Raw genomic sequence first — 18,689 nt, forward strand, 5'->3', positions numbered from 1 at the left:
TTTAACATCCTCACTCTTATCTCCATACCCCTCTATCACCTCATCTGCTCAAACTACTATCCACCATTGCCTCTGCTTCTAAAACAACCTTCTTAAATCTCAGAAAGATGTAGACATCCAGGCCAAACTTCAGAGTCTAGGTTTCTGACAAAGCTTTTGGACGCCTCTTTCACCTCTCCAATTCTGGTTCAGTATCTGTTCCTTTCTGAACCTCTCACTGGATGTTAGTTCTTGTTAAAGGCTCTGCATAAATGCAGATTTCAACTGCAATGTGAATTCCAGTTGTTCACAAATCAATGCCTGATGTGGGTTTGGAAGAGAAAGGAGGACATTTAAAACTTTTCTCTGCATTCTATCTCTCTTAAAGAGAATCCTTCAGACCAAACCTTTTATTATCATTATCTGTTTTGCAGACTTTTGCTCCAATTTACCAGCAGCAGACATATTTACTCAAAGCAAAACAAAACTGAACAATGAATTTTGCCCATTTTGTTGACCAATCTCAAAACTACACGTGGCTGAGTCATAGCTGAATACAGTTCAGTGACGTAACTGCATCCAATCAGTGCTATGGTAAAGCAAAGGGCAATGATGTTGATTTCTAAAATGAGAAAGTGATGTAAAGAATGTTCTCATAGGATATGGTACCTCAGAGCTGAAAATGTGTTGCTGGAAAAGCGCAACAGCTCAGCAGCATCCAAGGAGCAGGAGAATCGACTTTTCGGGCATGAGCCCTTCTTGCTCATGCCCGAAACGTTGATTCTCCTGCTCCTTGAATGCTGCCTGACCTGTTGCGCTTTTCCAGCAACACATTTTCAGCTCTGATCTCCAGCATCTGCAGTCCTCACTTTCTCCTAGGGTACCTCAGACCCAAGAAGATGGAGGACAGGAAAATATTTCTGCCTGTAACAGGCTGCTCCTTTTTTGAGGTATTTTAGGTGCAGGAGGTGATTTCCTCCAATTCCAGGAGCAGCAGTTACTGTTTTATATGCTGTTGCATTGTTTTGGAACTTTGGAGGAAAAAAAATCAAAACAACAGCACTTTTAAATGGGACAGACACAGACACATGAGAGAGAGACAGAGAGCTAGAGAGCGCTAGCGAGAGAGAGACAGAGAGACATAGAGATCCAAACTGCTAATCGACACAGCAGTGAACCTGTGCAGTTGCTGCCTTTGCTGTTTCAATTCATGTATCGTTGGACAGCGCAGTGCGTCTAGGAAAATTAACAGTGAAATTCACAACTGATCTTGGAGGAACCTGTTTGGGAGAGGTCACAGCACAGAAACAGATAAGTGAACAGTTTTAATATAGCCTTGCTATAAATCTACAATAGTGAGTAGAGTGGGTTCTTTCATGATTATATGTTTTTGAGATATGTCTCTTGATTAAATTTAAAAATATAAGCCATCACTATTTTTTGGGTCTATAGGTTGGAAGAAACAAAAATGACCCTGAGTAGAGTACTATGTTCTTCTAGTCAGATGTGGGAGTTTAGGGAGAGTTTACATATTACTGAGGGTTATATCTGCAAAAAAATGCCATTGCGAATCCTATCAGATTGAATGGATCAGTTGGAGCGACAGTTAGAGGCAATGAGGAAATTATAACAGCTGGGTGGTGTGATGAACGGCAGTTATAGGAAAGGAGAAAAGTCACAGTTACAGTCATATAGATAGGTTAACTCCAAGATATGTAAGAGAGGTAGGCAGGTAGTGCAGGAGTCTTCTGTGCTCTCCCCATTTCAAACAAGTATGCTGTTTTGGAAAATATAGGGGATAATGGAATCTCAGGGGAATGTAGAACAAACAGTCAAGTTTCTGGTATTGAGACTGGCTCTAATGCAATGTGGGGTACGTTGGGTTCCAAGAGATCAATTATGTTAGGGGCGCTCTAGTCAGAGGCACAGACAAATGTTTCTGTGGCCAGCAGCAAAAAATCAGAATGGTGCATTGCCTCGCTGGTGCCAGGATCAAGGGTGTCTCAGAGAGGTGCAGAATGTTCTCACAGGGGAGAGGGGCCAGCAGGAGGTCATTGTACATATTGAAACCAATGACATAGGAAGGGAAAAGGATGAGATTCTGAAGGAAGACTATAAAGAGTTAAGAAGGAATTTTTAAAAAAGAGGTCCTCAAGAGTAGCAATATCTGGATTACTCCCGGTGCTGTGAGCTAGTGAGGATAGGAATAGGAGGATACAGCAGATGAATGCATGGCTGAGGAGCTGGTGTATGAGAGAAGGGTTCTCATTTTTGAATTATTGTAATCTCTTCTGGGGTAGAAGTGACCTGTACAAGAAGGACAGATTGCATCTGAATTGGAAGGGAGATATACTGGTAGGGAGATTTGCTCGGGAGGATTAAACTTGGAAAGGTGGGGGCGGGGACCCAGGGAGATAGAGAGGAAAGAGACCAATCTGAGACTGGTACAGTTGAGAAAAGTGAGTCAAACAGTCAGGGCAGGCAGGAACAAAGCAGAGAACAAGGCAGGACTGATAAATTAAACTGCATTTATTTCAATGCAAGAGGCCTAACAGGGAAGGCAGATGAACTCAGGGCATGGTTAGGAACATACTGGGATATCATAGCAATTACAGAAATGTGGCTCAGGGATGGACAGGACTGGCAGCTTAATATTCCAGGATACAAATGTACAGGAAGGACAGAAAGGGCGCCATGAGAGGAGGGGGAGTGGTATTTTTGATAAGGGCTAGCATTACAGTTGTACTGAGGGAGGATACTCCCAGAAATACATCTAGGGAAGTTATTTAGGTGGAAGTGAGAAATAAGAAAGGGATGATCCCGTTATTGGGATTGTATTATAGACCTCCTAATAGTTAGTGGGAAATTGAAAAACAATTTTTTTTAAGGACAACTGATCTTGGAGGAACTGTTGGGTGAAGTTCATACACAGAAACAGATAAGTGTATTGTTGTTTTAAGTGTGACCTACAGAAAGGCTGTAGTTGTACGTAGAGTGGGTTCTTTCTTGATTATATGTTTTTGGAGATATGTCTCTTGATTAAACTTAAAATATAAGCCATAACTATTAATTTAACCTGGGGCAATGTTTGTAGAGGAATAAGACAGTGTTACTTTCTGGGTCTATAAATTGTGAAGAAGCAAAAATGGCCTTTAGTAGAGTGAAATGTGCTTCTTATCAGATGTGGGAGTTTAAGGAGAATTTAAGGATTACGGTGGATTATATCTGCCATAAATGCGGTTGGTTGTGAATCTTATCAGATCAAATGGATCGGTTGGAGAGACAGATAGAAGCAATGAGGAATTTGCAATAACAACAGTATGTGATGGATGGCAGTTATAGGAAGGGGAGGGGGAAGTCTCAGATACAGTCACATAGATGGGTTAACTCCAGGAAAGGTAAGAGAGGTAGGCAGCTAGTGCAGGAGTCTTTTGTGGATATACCCATTTCAAACAAGTATGCAGTCTTGGAAAATGTAGGGGGGAAGGAATCTCAGGGTTACGTAGTGCGAACAGCCATGTCTCTGGTATTGAGACTGGCTCTAATGTAATGAGGGGTATGTTGGGTTCCAAGAGACCAATTGTGTTAGGGGATTCTCTAGTCCGAGGTACAGACAGACATTTCTGTGGCCAGCAGCGAAAAATCAGAATGGTGTTTGCTTCCCTGGTGCCAGGATCAAGGATGTCTCAGAGAGGGTGCAGAATGTTCTCACGGGGGAGAGGGGCCAGCAAGAGATCATTGGAAGGGAAAAGGTTGAGTGTCTGAAGGGAGATGACAGAGAGTTAGGCAGGAATTTAAAAAGGAGGTCCCCATGTGTAGAAATATCTGGATTACTCCCGGTGTTACGAGCTAGTGAGGGCAGGAATAGGAGGATAGAGCAGATGAATGCATGGCTGAGGAGCTGGTGTATGGGAGAAGGATTCACATTTTTGGATCATTGGAATCTTTTTCGGGGTAGAGTGACCTGTACAAGAAGGACGGATTGCACCTAAATTGGAAGGGGACTAATTGGCAGGGAAGCTGGTGTATGGGAGAAGGATTCACATTTTTGGATCATTGGAATCTTTTTTGGGGTAGAGTGACCTGTACAAGAAGGACGGATTGCACCTAAATTGGAAGGGGATTAATTGGCAGGGAAATTTGCTGGAGCTGCATGGGAGGATTTAAACTAGTAAGGTGGGGGGACGGGACCCAGGGAGATAGTGAGGAAAGAGGTCAATCTGAGACTGATACAGTTGAGAACAGAAGCGAGTCAAACAGTCAGGGCAGGCAGGGACAAGGTAGGACTAATAAATTAAACTGCATTTATTTCAATGCAAGGGGCCTAAGTAAGAATAATAGGGTAGTTATGGTAGGGGATTTTAACTTTTTGAACATAGACTGGGACTGCCATAGTGTTAAGGGTTTAGATGGAGAGGAATTTCTTAAGTGTGTACAAGACAATTTTCTGATTCAGTATGTGGGTGTACCTACAAGAGAAGGTGCAAAACTTGACCTACTCTTGGGAAATAAGGCAGGGCAGGTGACTGAGGTGTCAGTGAGAGAGCACTTTGGGGCCAGCCACCGTAATTCTATTAGATTTAAAAAAGTTGTGGGGAAGGATAGGATAGACCAGGTCTAAAAGTTGAAGTTTTAAATTGGAGAAAGGCCAATTTTGACAGTATAAGGCAAGAACTTTCAAAAGCTGATTGGGGGCAGATGTTCGGAGGTAAAGGGACAGCTGGAAAATGGGAAGCCTTCAGAAATTAGATAACAAGAATCCAGAGAAAGTATATTCCTGTCAGGGTAAAAGGAAAGACTAGTAGGTACAGGGAATGCTGGATGACTAGAGGAATTGATAGTTTGGTTAAGAAAAAGAAGGAAGCGTATGTTAGGTACAGACAGGATAGATCGAGTGAATCCTCACAAGACTATAAAGGCAGTAGGAGTATACTTAAGGGGGAAATCAGGAGGGCAAAAAGGGGACATGAGATAGCTTTGGCAAATAAAGTGAAGGAGAATCCAAAGGGTTTTAACAAATACATCAAGGACAAAAGGGTAACTAGGGAGAGAATAGGGCCCCTCAAAGATCAGCAAGGTGGCCTTTATGTGGACCCCCAGGAGATGGGGGAGATACTAAATGAGTATTTTGCGTCAGTGTTTACTGTGGAAAAGGACATGGGCAGCATAGTGGATTAGTGGTTCGCACTTCTGCTTTACAGCGCCAGGGACCCGGGTTCAATTCAAGCCCCAGGCAATGGTCTGTGTGGAGTTTGCACATTCCCCTCATGATTGCATGGATTTCCTCTGGTGTTCCAGTTTCCTCCCAGAGTCCAAAGATGTGCAAGTCAGGTGAATTGGCCATGCTAAATTGCCCATAGTGGTAGGTGTATTAGTCAGGGGTACATACAAGGTAGGGGAATGGGTCTGGGTGGGTTATTCTTTGGAGGGTTGGTGTGGACTTGTTTGGCCAAATGACCTGTTTCCATTTTGTAGGGAATCTAATCTAATCAACTCGGCTTTGTGCGTGGGAAATCATGTCTCAAGAACTTGATTGAGTTTTTTGAAGAAGTAACAAAGAGGATTGATGAGGGCAGAATGGCAGATGTAATTTATATGGACTTCAGTAAGGAGTTCGACAAGGTTCCCCATGGGAGACTGGTTAGCAAGGTTAGATCTCATGGAATACAGGAAGAACTAGCCAGTTTGTACAGAACTGGCTCAAAGGTAGAAGACAAAGGGTGGTGGTGGAAGGTAGTTTTTTAGACAGTGATCAGTGGAGTGTCACAAGGATTGGTGCTGGGTCCTCTACTTTTTGTCATTTACATAAATGATTTGGATGCGAGCATAAGAGGTGCAGTTAGTAAGTTTGCAGATGACACCAAAATTGGAGATGTAGGGGACAGCGAAGAGGGTTACCTCAGATTACAACAGGATCTGGACCAGATGGGCAAATGGGCTAAGAAGTGGCAGATGGTGTTTAATTCAGATGAATGCGAGGTGCTGCATTTTGGGAAAGCAAATCTTAGCAGGACTTGTACACTTAATGGTAAGGTGCTCTGGAGTATTGCTGAACAAAGAGACCTTAGGTTCATAGCTCCTTGAAAGTAGAGTCACAGGTAGATAGGATAGTGAAGAAGGCGTTTGATATGTTTTCCTTTATTGGTCAAAGGTTTGAGCACAGAAGTTGGGAGGTCATGTTTCTGCTGTCCAGAACATTGGTTGGGCCACTTTTGGAATATTGCATGCAATTCTGGTCTCCTTCATTTCGGAAAGATGTTGTGAAACTTGAAATGGTTCAGAAAAGATTTACAATGATGTTGCCAGGGTTGGTCTAGCAGACTCGCCTCTTGGTCGTTTGTTCTGTGTCAGACTACTCTCCTACGAACCTGACCTTGAGAATTTTTTAAAACAATAGGTTAAGGGTTAGAGGGGAAAGATATAAAAGAGACCTAAGGGGCAACTTTTCATGCAGAGGGTGGTACGTGTATGGATTGAACTGCCACAGGAAGTGGTGAAGGCTAGTACAATTGCAACATTTAAAAAGCATCTGGATGGGTATATGAATAAGAAGGTTTGGAGGGATATGGGCCAAGTGCTGGCAAGTGGGACTAGATTAGGTTGAGATATCTGGTCAGCATGGATGATTGGACCATAGGGTCTGTTTCTGTGCTGTATATCTCTATGACTCTATCAGGGGGTGCTTTACAGAAATGCATGAAATATTGACTGGAATGAAGTGTATAAACCTGAAGTAGTGCTTTCAGATACATCAGGCAGAGCCCAACATAGTGCAAGTTCATGGTCAGCAAGATCAAAGTGCAAGTATTGAACAGTTAGGCCTGCCTCCATTCCTGATGAACGGCTTTTGCCCGAAACGTCGATTTTCCTGGTCCTCAGATGCTGCCTGACCTGCTGTGCTTTTCGAGCACCACTCTAAACTAGACTCAAGTATTGAACAGTTGTCAAGGCATACTTATTTACACCTGGACATGCAACTCCTGGCATGGGTTGCAACATGAACTGTTGCACTGTGCTGGGAAGTGTAGGGTCAGTGTTGTGGTCAACCAAATAGACTGAAGATTCTTTTCTCTTAGACTCACCTTGGATGATAGAATATTGTGAATACCAACCAATGCCAAACATAACAGAGTAAATCCTTCAATCTAAAAACTAAGAATTAACAACCAAACATAAAAATGTAAATAGTATAATTGAAATGGAAATCTGTTAAACATTATTCTCTGGTGCTGGAGTACAATGTATACAAAATTAGAAGAGGAAGAAATTCATTCAAACACATAAGTTGCTTTTCAATGAAATTTAAATTCAACTTCCAAAGACGACCATACAACATTCAAAAGCTTGTATTAAGATCCTATCCGGTGACTTCTCAACATCGGTCAGTTAACTTATAGCTTAGTGTTGATACTGGAATTGAAAATGCCCAATAAAATTCATAATAGAGAGAGAGAGAAAGAAAACAACTTTCCTGAATCACTGACCTAAAAGCTGCCCAGGTAAAGAATTGGACTCAAATGTGGCATAAATTAATAACTCTTTTTCAATATAATGGATGAAGCTAATATACCTCAGTTGTTTTCTTTCCCCCCCACGTTCTTCCCTGATTTTCACAGCTCAATATAGCAGCAGATAACTTTCTTTCAGGTCCTTGACCAGTTCAGATCAGCCATTGATCTTATCGAATGTTGGAGCTTGAGGAAGCAGATTGTCTATCCCTACCACTGACTTGTATGTGCATAAGTGGATCAGCAGCTCCTACAGTGGTCTACAAAGAGAAGTGCATCCACCATTCCGGTTAGGACTACAATACACTGCTCCACAGTACAAAGGCAAAATATGTCTTATTCTTCTCTCATACTGATAATTTATTCTAAGAGCACAGGAACAGGAAACTGTTCTGCCATTCAATTTGATTATGGATCGACCTGTGCCTCAATTCCATTTTGATTTGATCTGTCTTTACTGATACCAGCCTTGGTTGCTCACTCTCATGGATGCATTTTGGGAGTTCTGTCCTGCAGTGCTAAGTGCCTGCTTCCTTACACAGTACTGTCTCCTCTTTAAGTGTGCTGCATCTCAGTCTGTACCTTTACTAAGCATGATTATGGTCTGACTCCCAGGAGTTCTGGAATACTCTTCTATTCAATGAATACTCTTCTATTTACTGATCTTTATTGACCATTCTCCCATACAAGCTATTCCACTCTCTCTTCTCAGAGTCCTGAACGCATGTGATTGTTAATATCAGTGTTACCTCATCTTACACATCATGTCTTGAAGAAATACAATCTAATTATGTTTCATATTAACCTGTTCTGTATTTGCTCCATACCATCTAACATTCTTATCAAACAAATATTTATAAATCTCATTCTTAATATTTTCGTTGAACCTCCAGAATCTTACAGCCTTTTGGGGGAGACTGTTGCAGATTTTTTGTGAACAAGTACTTCTTAGTGGCCAAACTCTAACACTTCAGGTTATGCCACTGTGACAGTCTTAGATCAATTCTGCTCTTTTTTTATTCAGCCTCACAGTACATGTGTGTTTTCCAAAAGGTGCTGTCAGTAGGTCCTTTACATAAGAAATTGCTTGCTAACAAATTGAGACCAGATAAAGTTGTGATAGAAATAACAAAGGAAAACACTTCTGTATGAAAGTACCACAGTTAAAATAGCTTAATGCTCTTCTCTCTCTCCCCAAACTAAATAAGGTTATATAAGTCCTTGTTCATACAGATAGAATACAGATTTTGAAAACTATACTAAATTATAAAAGGCTGCTACAATTTAATACAACCTATATAGTGTATAATTATAGACATGGTGTTAATTCTGAGAGAAAATTGATATCATTCAATAAACCCTGTTGCTCACATTTACCAACAAATTACAATAAACTTAACAGTGAAGTGCAATTGTCATAGTTTTAAAGTATAACATAGTTATCTCATGGGATACTGAATTACAAACAATAAGAATCTTTTCAAATACCTCTGATACTTTTCTGCATAGAATGGTGTTACTGTAATGTATTGTGCTCCCAGATCAGCCATGCAGTTTGGGTCATGGGGACTTCTGCTGGTGTTCATTCTTCCTCCTTAAAGCAAAAACATTTGATGCTGAGAGCTCTTATTCCCTTTGACTTCCCATAATCTATATTCTTCACACTCTGTGCTCTACAAAATACAATTCAGATACTTCAGAAACATGTCTGGACTCTGGTATGATCAATGTACAACTTAGAGAGCATTTCTTTGAAGGTAGCATTAATATTGCTGATCAAATCTGCAAACGTAATATACGCAGTGGCAACAAAGAGGGAAATGTCCTAGAAACTATTTTAACTCAGGCGGTGGTAAAAATTACTACATTTTGCTAACATGGCCAGAAAGGATGTCTAAATACTATGTTTACTAGAGTTAGGATGGAGCAAATAGAAGCAACTTTGCTCCAACATTTAAGAGGAAACACTGACGTCACACATTATTTAAGTTGTCAGCACACCAAATGGACATGCAATCAATCAGACAGTCAGTGTCCTTATTTGCTCGAGTCAGTATTGCAAGATTCATATTTCCTGTTTTGAATAGAAGAAAAATACTGCAGATGCAGGAAGTAAAAACAGAAAATGTTGGAGAAACTCAGCAGGTCTGACAGCATCTGTAGTGACAGAAGTAGAGTTCTGAAGAAGAGTCATATCAAAACATTAACTCTGTTTCTCTCTCCACAGACCTGCTGGGTTTATCTGCCACTTTGTTTTCATTTTACCTGTTTTAGAACCCATATTCCAACATACTGCCCATTTTTGTTCCATTACTTCTGCCTTATTGGCTTACGACAGTAGAAAATATAGAATCTTCATCGTGAATAGGATCAGTAGAGGTTGGCTCTCTCCCTATAATTCTCTTACTCAATGCACAATTAAGGCTAGGAGAAACAGAGCAAATATGGCACGTTGGAAATAGCAAGAATCTGGGAATTAGCCAAAGGAGACCAAACAGCATATAAAAGAATCTCCGATACAGACACAGAGTCAACACCTGAGTAAATGTTTAAATATTCAAACAAATCTAGTATGTCTGCCCTCACAGCTGGTTGGCAGAGATCACGTGCTACTCTTACAAAGAAGTTCCACCTGCCCAACATTTAGTTCTCAACTAACAGCATGGAAACAAATGCTCTGTTTATTACCTCATTGTTGCATGTGGGAGCTTGCTGTGCACAAATTGGCTGCAATAAAGTAATGACTACACTACAGATACTAATTCATTGGCTGCAATGTACTATAGGACGTCCTGAGATTGTGAAAGGCACTATAAAAAAAGTCTGCTGTTCTATTTATGCTCAAATACATTGTACATGAAGACTAGTCTCCATTATTACATATGTTTGAAAGTTCACATCCAAAACTTGGCTTTTCACCTTCAAATGCTGGCTCAACTAATCTACACTTCCATAATTGTTTTGCTACTTTCCATCATTGGATTACCTGATACTTAAAAATTAAAAATTAATTTTCACTGCCTTCTATCCTACAGTTTCCTGTGGTCGTTGGTGGAAGCAGTAAAGAGGTCCTGAGCTCTGCTTGAGTGGGTGGGAATTAATTCACAAGTAATAAGTACTTGTGGGAAACAGAGCTATACCCTCTGGAAGGCATTTGAATTGCAAAGACTGCAAAACCAAAAAAAAGCCTGAACAGTGCAATATTAAACTGTGCCACAAATCTCCACCAGCAATCAACAGACATGTAGTTTTGTTAGGTTCAAAATGTTGCACCATACTCATAAAATAATTTCAATTAGCCAATATTCATCTCCCTTTAAATTGTACAAAATTTGTAATGCAATAAGCACCCCACAAAAGCATAAATAATAAATAGTCAGAATAGTTTTGAATATTTACATAAATAGGACAAGAATATTTATCAGAAATCTGTTCATTCTGAATGCTGAATGGGAGCTTGTTATTATGAAATGGAATTTTGCAGAGTCGGACTGGCTTTGGAGGACTTGCGAAATGACCAGCAAGATACAATTCCGAGATTCCTGCTTCTATTCCTGTCACAGCCAATTTTCCCCCATTGTGTGATAATGACGCAGGTAGTGAGTTGGCAACCTGCCCTCCTGATCTGTTCTGCTCCATTGCAGGGAAGGTATCTCACACCCACTGTCATTTTTTTGTGGAATTAAGCCAGTTCGCTTTCCTTCAAAGGGATCATGAAACTCAATTTGGACTTGAGAACATTTTGAGAGGTACATTAAAAAGGTCTTAGCACCCCATTCCCCTTTCACACTCCTATCATGCCCTTTCCATATCCTTCATGCTCCTTCTGTGGCCCTCTTACCCTCCATGCCCGCTTGTCCAGTTTGTACTATAGAACCAATAAGCCCCATAAAAGCTTGAAATGCTCCTAACCAATATCCATTAAAAATCTGCTTTCAAAAGTTGCTGCTTTTACAATACTATAACCTCTCAAACAGAGCCATTACAATTGCCATAACAGAAGCTTTATTTCACCTCACACTGTCTTAAACTTACCCAAACAAACATGTAGAGATTGAAAGAAACAAGTGATAACTTATTATACCCTCATAAAGATGTCAGTCAATCAAAGCAAATGCTCCACTCCCACTTGTGAAACTCGACCCCAGCTAAACTAATCTCTTTGTGAGTCATATAGCTCAGTTAAACACCCTAAATAAAGCTAGTTGGAAAAAGAGATGTCTGACCAAAGGTTTCTGTTGATACAGTTTACAGATGGTCTTATTATGATGAATACTTAGCTGAGCCACAAACCACTATTAGATGAGTTTAACAAGAGTCTGTTTTCATGTGTGTTTGCTTTGATTGAGTTCCTTAGTGAGTTTATGGTATGTTATTCTTCCTTTTGAATTCATTCTTTCAATCTTTGCATATTTATTTGGACAAGGATGAGTGTGGTGAAGTACTGTTACTGAACATATAATGGCTCTGCTTTTTGCCAAAGTTACAGGCTTGTAAGAGTGGTAATTTTCTGAAAGCAGATTTTTGACTTGCCAATATTCAATATTGTATATGGTTGAACGTTCATTGGAAATGCGGGAGGACTGTGGAAGGAGCATGGAGCTGACATAGGTAAGGGGAGAGGCAAAGGGGGTGAGGGTGTATTAGCTTTTTAAGAAACTGGGATAAAATCCCACAAAACAGTGACAGGCCTTCTAACCAACTCTCCTTAACATTTGCCCACCTCCGTGGCTGCATACAAACTGCCATGAGGAGCTTGAATGCATCCTGCCCACACCTCTGCAAAATGGAAACATGATGGGCTGGATCGCTTTTAAAAGAGAACAATCTACTGAATCAGGTGATTTGCTGGGTTGAACTTTTCACTTCGATAATTTTGTCAAGCTGGATTTTCATTGAGAAAATGAAGGACAACAATACATTTCTGCATGAGGAGAAAGTTGGCATTACTTGTCTTTCTGGACAATAACCAGCAATGTGGTGTAGTCAAATTCAACTTGAAAGAATCAGTTAGATCCAAGCTCAGACGTTAACCTCACCTGCACAGTAGGAGGTTAACATGGCATAAAACTGGGTAGAATCTAAAATGGGTATCTGGTCACAACTCTACATTTCCAATCAGTGTAGCACAGGAACAGGCCATTCGGTCTAACTGGTGCACTTTGAGGTTTATACACCCCATGGGCCCCTTTGGTTGTGTTACTGTTCATAAATTGACTGCTGCCTATTTGATGACAGCACCTGCATTGCAGATAGGATTCACTGATGTGAAACATTTAGAATTTGCATTGATATTGCAACTCTTTTTGACTTAACATATATGCTATCATGAGGTCCACCAGCCAATCTGTCCATTATGCCTGTCTGGCTCTTCAAACCTTCATGCAAGTTTTGTATTCTCATGATCACAACGTGAAAACATATCCTTTGAGTAACACCCAGAGCATATACCAAGAGGACAGCAGCTAAGATTAAGTCAAATCTGATCTGCTTAAATGAATAAGATCATAAGACCATAAGAAATAGGCTCCTTGAGCCTGCTCCACCATTCAATAGGATCATGGCTCATCCAATATTCCTCACATCCATTTTCCTGTAAGCCTTGATTCCCCTATTGAACAAGAATCTATCTAGCCCAACCCTAAACATACGCAATGACTCTGCCCCCCACCCCGCAAAGCTCTCTGTGGCAAGGCATTCCAAAGACTCAAAACCGTCAGAGAAGAAATTCCTCCTCAACTCTATTTTAAATTGGTATCTGTTTGTTCTGAGACTATGCCCCTGGTCCTAGACTCATGAGGGGAAACATCCTTTCAGCATTTACCCTGTCAAACCTCTTAAGAATCTACATGTTTCTATTGGATCACCTTGCTTTCCTCTAAACTCTAGTGAGTAGAGTCCCAATGTTTTTAGTCTTTGCACGTAAGATAATCTCTCCAGAACAGGGGTCATCCGAGTGAACCTTCTCTGAACTGCCTCCAATGAAATGATATCTTAAATAAGGGGATCAAAAACTACACACAATTTTCCAGATGTGATCTGCTTAGCACCATGTACAGTTGCAGTTAGATTTCCCTACTCCCTCGAAATATAGACCAACATTCCATTAAACTTCCTGATAACCTACTCCACCCTGTGCTAGCTTTCTGTGTTCAGAGCACAAGCTCCCCCCTGAAGATTGTACTGAGACTGGAATTTCCTCCCTCTCTCTACTTCTGACGGCGACATCTTCCCCACCTGGTGGCCAGGTAGAGAAACTGCAGCCGGAAAGTCCCCTATTGAAACTAGCGGTAGGCCCCGCCCCCTGGAATGTATCAGTCTCCGGTCAGGGTCACATGCTCCGGAACACCGCTTCCGCACTGACCTGCGCCTCTCGCCTTCTCCCAGACAAAGATTTGTAGCTTGTTCGGCAACTCTCTGCGTAACAGGGAGGCGGACAGGCTGCCAGTGAGACCGGCACCAACGATTAGCACCCGGGCCATAGCTTTTCAACCGGCTTTAAATGGTTACCAAGCCTGACAGCTCCCTCGCCCCACTCCACCACATGCAGCTACCATTGAGGCTGTCCGAGCAAATCTTTGCCCGGGATATCTTACGCACCCAAACCCATGAATCAGACGTTAACAAAACGCACCCGACTACTAACACATCACATCACACCACAGCACCCAAGAATCAGATACAAAAAGAAAACCCATCACCAAGGCATCAGAGACTTTTAAAAGCCTTGCAACTACTGACATCACCCGAGAATCAAAGTCACATTGCACTGAGTCACAAAGGCATTTTAAATCAGAGACATTGCGAAGCGTACCAAGACCAGAGTGGCTTAGTAATTATTGAATAAGTGGGATTTTCACAAGTTACCCGAAGCTTTTGGAGCTTGGGGAAACGAAACTACCTTGGAGATTGTTGGGATAGGCAAGTCTGGTGGTGGACAATAGCATGGCTGAGGGGGTAAAGTTAGGAGACCATAGGAAGGTGGCCTGTGAAATGTAATCTCGGGAAAAAGAACACCATGCTGAAATTCAAGTCTTGTGATCCCTTGAGCTGTGTGGAGATACCAACCAATTAGAGAACTATAGCTCTGCTCAATTCAACTAAGAGCAAATGTTAGAAGTGCAAGTTGCCATAGTCTCAAACTGGAGTTTAGAATATTAGAGAGATGAAACATTTAGAATTAAGGGGCTTGACAAAATAAATGTTGAGAGAATGTTTCCTCTCATGGAGAGTCGAGGACGAGTGCTGAGTTTAATCTGAAAATCCCTACTCCTTAGGCAAGGGTTCACGTTGAGGAGGTGGAGCCTTCATGGGGACCGAGTAACATGTACGTCTAGAATAGATTGTCATCAACAACATTAACAATATTCAATGAAATGTATAGTATAGAAAGGATAATTATTTTCAATTGGCCAAGGTCACATGATTTCCACTCCATTTTGCCTGACCAGGAAGAGTCAGAGTTAGGTTTATCCTGATGAACATTATCAAATCCAGTGACAAAAGAGAAAACTAAGTGTGGAAAATATTGCCAGTTAGTAAATGGCAACATGGTATACTTCATCTAAAGGATAGAGGAGTTTATGGTCCAGTAAAGCATAGATATGATTGAAATATTGGCATCGAAAAATCCCCAGAGTAGTGTAATTTTGAAAATTATTCATTTGAATAATGTAATGCATCATGATAACATTAAAATCATGTTTTTTTTAAAATGACCTATGCTTAGTATTAGTCACCAGATGACTCCAATCACTGATTAACTGACCCCATAATGATATTAATAGTTGCACTGTAGGCATAGTTACAGGGAGTCACTGCCCTTTGTACATTGAATTGTGCCTAGGAGGGGGGTTGTTAATAGTTAATGGTAGTCAACTGATGTTGTACTTTGTACATGATAATCACTAAAGTATGACTGGATTCTTTTAATTGAGCCAATTTAGATTGGATGAGTCAAGAGCCATGTTTAGAATCACTATGCACACATGAATGGTAACCTTGAACCAATTTCTCCTCACAGTGGGTGAGCTCTCCACATGAGCAATTAGTATTAACATCAGTACTCTGGATGATGTGATAAATTCTTTTGTTGTTGTACAAAATTTGTGCTGTAAGCCAGCATTCTGTGAAAATGGTAATGTGTGAAGAGCAGAGAATTCTGAGGGTTTGTTACATTTAACTATTCTAAAACATCATTGCCAGACAGAATTGCATGTAACTAGAGTGGGGTCTATTGCAAGCCTTTCAATAGGTCAATCAAAACATTTCAGGGATTACTGAAGAGCTGTTATGAAATCACAATTAATTAGAGAGAGAGAAATAGACTGCACATTAAGCAAAGTTGCTGTTATCTATGTTGCAAGAGACAACTAAACTACATGGGTTTTATGTAGCTCGAGCTCAGGAAATTATTAGTGCAGTTAGCTCTGCTTATTGAGGGTTAAGGGAAATGTGAAGAGCCATGAATGGTTGAAAGAAGTCTATAACATTAATAGTTCAGTACAGCAGAGAGTGGGTGGTGAAAGCCTACAGTGATATAAAACTAAGAACTGCAGAACTGAAACAAAAACCAGAATTTGCTGAGAAATTCAGCAGGTCTGGCAGCATCTGTCGGAAGGAAGCTGAGTTAACATTGAATCCTGTGACTCTTCATTAAAGCTGTTAGCAGCTAGGAAGAATATTCAGCATGAATACCACGATTTTCTTGGCTGTAAATGTCTGATGAAGAGTCACTGACTCAAAACATTAACTTTGCTTTCTTCCCACAGATGTGGTCAGAGTTTCTCCAGCGATTTCTGTTTTTATTGAAAGCCCACAGGTTGTATTTGCTCAGTGGAGCAAAGCTAGGTAGAGCACAGGAAAGAAATACAGGGACAACACTGGCTTGAAGTTCACTGTGAGGAGAAAGTGAGGACTGCAGATGCTGGAGATCAGAGCTGAAAATGTGTTGCTGGAAAAGCGCAGCAGGTCAGGCAGCATCCAAAGCGCAGGAGAAACGACGTTTCGGGCATGAGCCTGAAGAAGGGCGCATGCCCGAAACGTCGTTTCTCCTGCTCCTTGGATGCTGCCTGACCTGCTGCGCTTTTCCAGCAACACATTTTCAGCTTTGAAGTTCACTGTGCAAAGTTAAAGTTGTGCCTGCGGCCAAGTGCTGGAATCAAGTTTCCAAGAATCCAGGATATGGTTTAACAAAGGGATATAAATGTCAAAAGTTTCAGTGACTCTGTTGCGTGCTCTTTCCACAAGTGAACTTGCATTTCTGCCATGTAAAACTAAAACCAGAACAAATTGGAGAAATCCTGTACAAATATTGACTATTTTTTTACATCACTCGAACCCAGTACTATCGTCAGTAAATAACATTAGAATTCGATCAAAAGGTACACCTTTATATTGCAGAGGATATTGGAGTTCGAAATCAGTGCACAATGAACTGGATTTGATGGGTTCCCCCCCCCCCCGACGACTTGAAATGACAGCATTCATCATTTTCACGATTTAAGAGTGTATTTCCGGGATCAGACAGAGCAAAGTCGGAGAAAGTTTAAATTTCTGCAATTTGTTTTTTGTCCGATAATTCAATGAGTGATTATTTTATACAAATCAATTACGCTTCCGAACCTGTTTGAATTTAAAACACGTCTGAACATGTCTTTGTGACAGGAGATATGTTAAAACCTTCCCAATATTGCACGGTCTTTGCAGCTTTCAAAGTAAGTTACAGCCAACACATTTTACTGTCATTTTCACATAACACAAAGAGAGCTGTCTTCCTCATCTGCAGAGTTACATCAGACTTAACCTCCGACCCCGTTGTGACAACCTTTCTATAAATATTACTAATGTTGTCCAACCAAACAGTTTCCCAAGAACTCAGCAAAAAATCTGTTAGTAAAGTGTTGAAGTAATTTTTTTGAAAAAAACTTAAAATATGGTCTCCGTTTTATTTCAGAAGTATACATTATTCATAAAAAGATTTTATACACACATAGTGACTAAAGCAGTTCCGTTCTATACAATATTTGTAAATGAGGAACAAACAGACATTGGAGTCTGACTTTCCCCACAGTTCCAACAATCCAAAGGCATTACTTACACAATACACTATTTACATATATTTGAGGCATGGGAGGGTCTAATAACTGAACGGTCCCCCCCATTATGCTTTGTCCGAAAGACTGTAAATGGTGGTCTTTCCTCACTGCGCCATCGTGGCAGCTGCTCAAAGCTTTAGTACATTCCTCAGCATGTAGTCCTGGACCTTGGAGTGTGCCAGTCTGCAACACTGGATTGAGGTCAACTCCTTACACTGGAAGAGCAACAAGATTCAGGCAGGCCAAAGAGCATATTCCACCGAGTTGAAGGTCTTCAAGGGGCAGTTGATGTTTGAAGCAATATTTTAAGTATACAATAAATAGACCAGAGGAAATCTATCATACGGTCTTCCAGGCCTTTGAACCCAACATTGCTATAACTACCCACTGTTACCCTTAATGTGTGGTACAGTTAGTAAGTTTGCAGATGACACCAAAATTGGAGGTGTAGTGGACAGCAAAGAGGGTTACCTCAGACTACAACAGGATCTAGACCAGATGGGCCAATGGGCTGAGAAGTGGCAGATGGAGTTTAATTCAGATCAGAAAAGATTTACAAGGATGTTGCCAGGGTTGGAGGATGTGAGCTACAGGGAGAAGCTGAACAGGCTGGGGCTGATTTCCCTGGAGCGTTGGAGGCTGAGGGGTGACCTTATAGAGGTTTATAAAATTATGAGGGACATGGATAGGATAAATAGACAAAGTCTTTTCCTTGGGGTTGGGGAGTCTAGAACTAGAGGGCATAGGTTTAGGGTGAGAGGGGAGAGATATAAAAGAGACCTAAGGGGCAACTATTTCACGCAGAGAGGGGTACGTGTATGGAATGAGCTGCCAGAGAATGTGGTGGAGGCTAGTACAATTGCAACATTTAAGAGGCATTTGGACGTGTATATGAATAGGAAGGGTTTGGAGGGATATAGGCCAGGTGCTGGCAGGTGGGATTAGATTGGGTTGGGATGTCTGGTCGGCGTGGACAGTTTGGACTGAAGCGTCTGTTTCCATGCTGTCCATCTCTATGACTCTATGTTAGGTATTTGTAGTTCCCTGTAAGGTCTCCTGTAGTGACAGAAAACAATTAATTTCTTCCTCTATTGGTATTATGTAT

General features: G+C 41.0%; 1 protein-coding gene across 7 annotated transcripts in view; it reads right to left on the reverse strand.

The window, feature by feature from the left end:
- rnls (renalase, FAD-dependent amine oxidase) overlaps nt 1-17,641 on the reverse strand; it is a 160,886-nt gene extending 143,245 nt beyond the window's left edge. Inside the window, exons 1-2 of one of the 7 annotated variants that reach the window (XM_043712402.1) lie at nt 17,587-17,641; nt 8,976-9,081 (exon numbers count right to left, since the gene is read on the reverse strand). In XM_043712402.1, coding sequence (XP_043568337.1) covers nt 8,976-9,073 — 98 coding nt within the window. In that variant the 5' untranslated portion in view covers nt 9,074-9,081; nt 17,587-17,641. Of the gene's footprint in view, nt 1-8,975; nt 9,082-9,752; nt 9,994-12,437; nt 12,527-13,851; nt 14,352-14,388; nt 14,772-17,111; nt 17,222-17,586 lie in introns of those variants that run through there. The other 6 variants (XM_043712401.1, XM_043712399.1, XM_043712396.1 and 3 more) reach the window with 6 other exon arrangements.
- Nucleotides 17,642-18,689: the final 1,048 nt, after the last annotated feature.

The sequence above is a fragment of the Chiloscyllium plagiosum genome, chromosome 22, assembly GCF_004010195.1.
Source record: "Chiloscyllium plagiosum isolate BGI_BamShark_2017 chromosome 22, ASM401019v2, whole genome shotgun sequence".
Taxonomy (NCBI): domain Eukaryota; kingdom Metazoa; phylum Chordata; class Chondrichthyes; order Orectolobiformes; family Hemiscylliidae; genus Chiloscyllium; species Chiloscyllium plagiosum.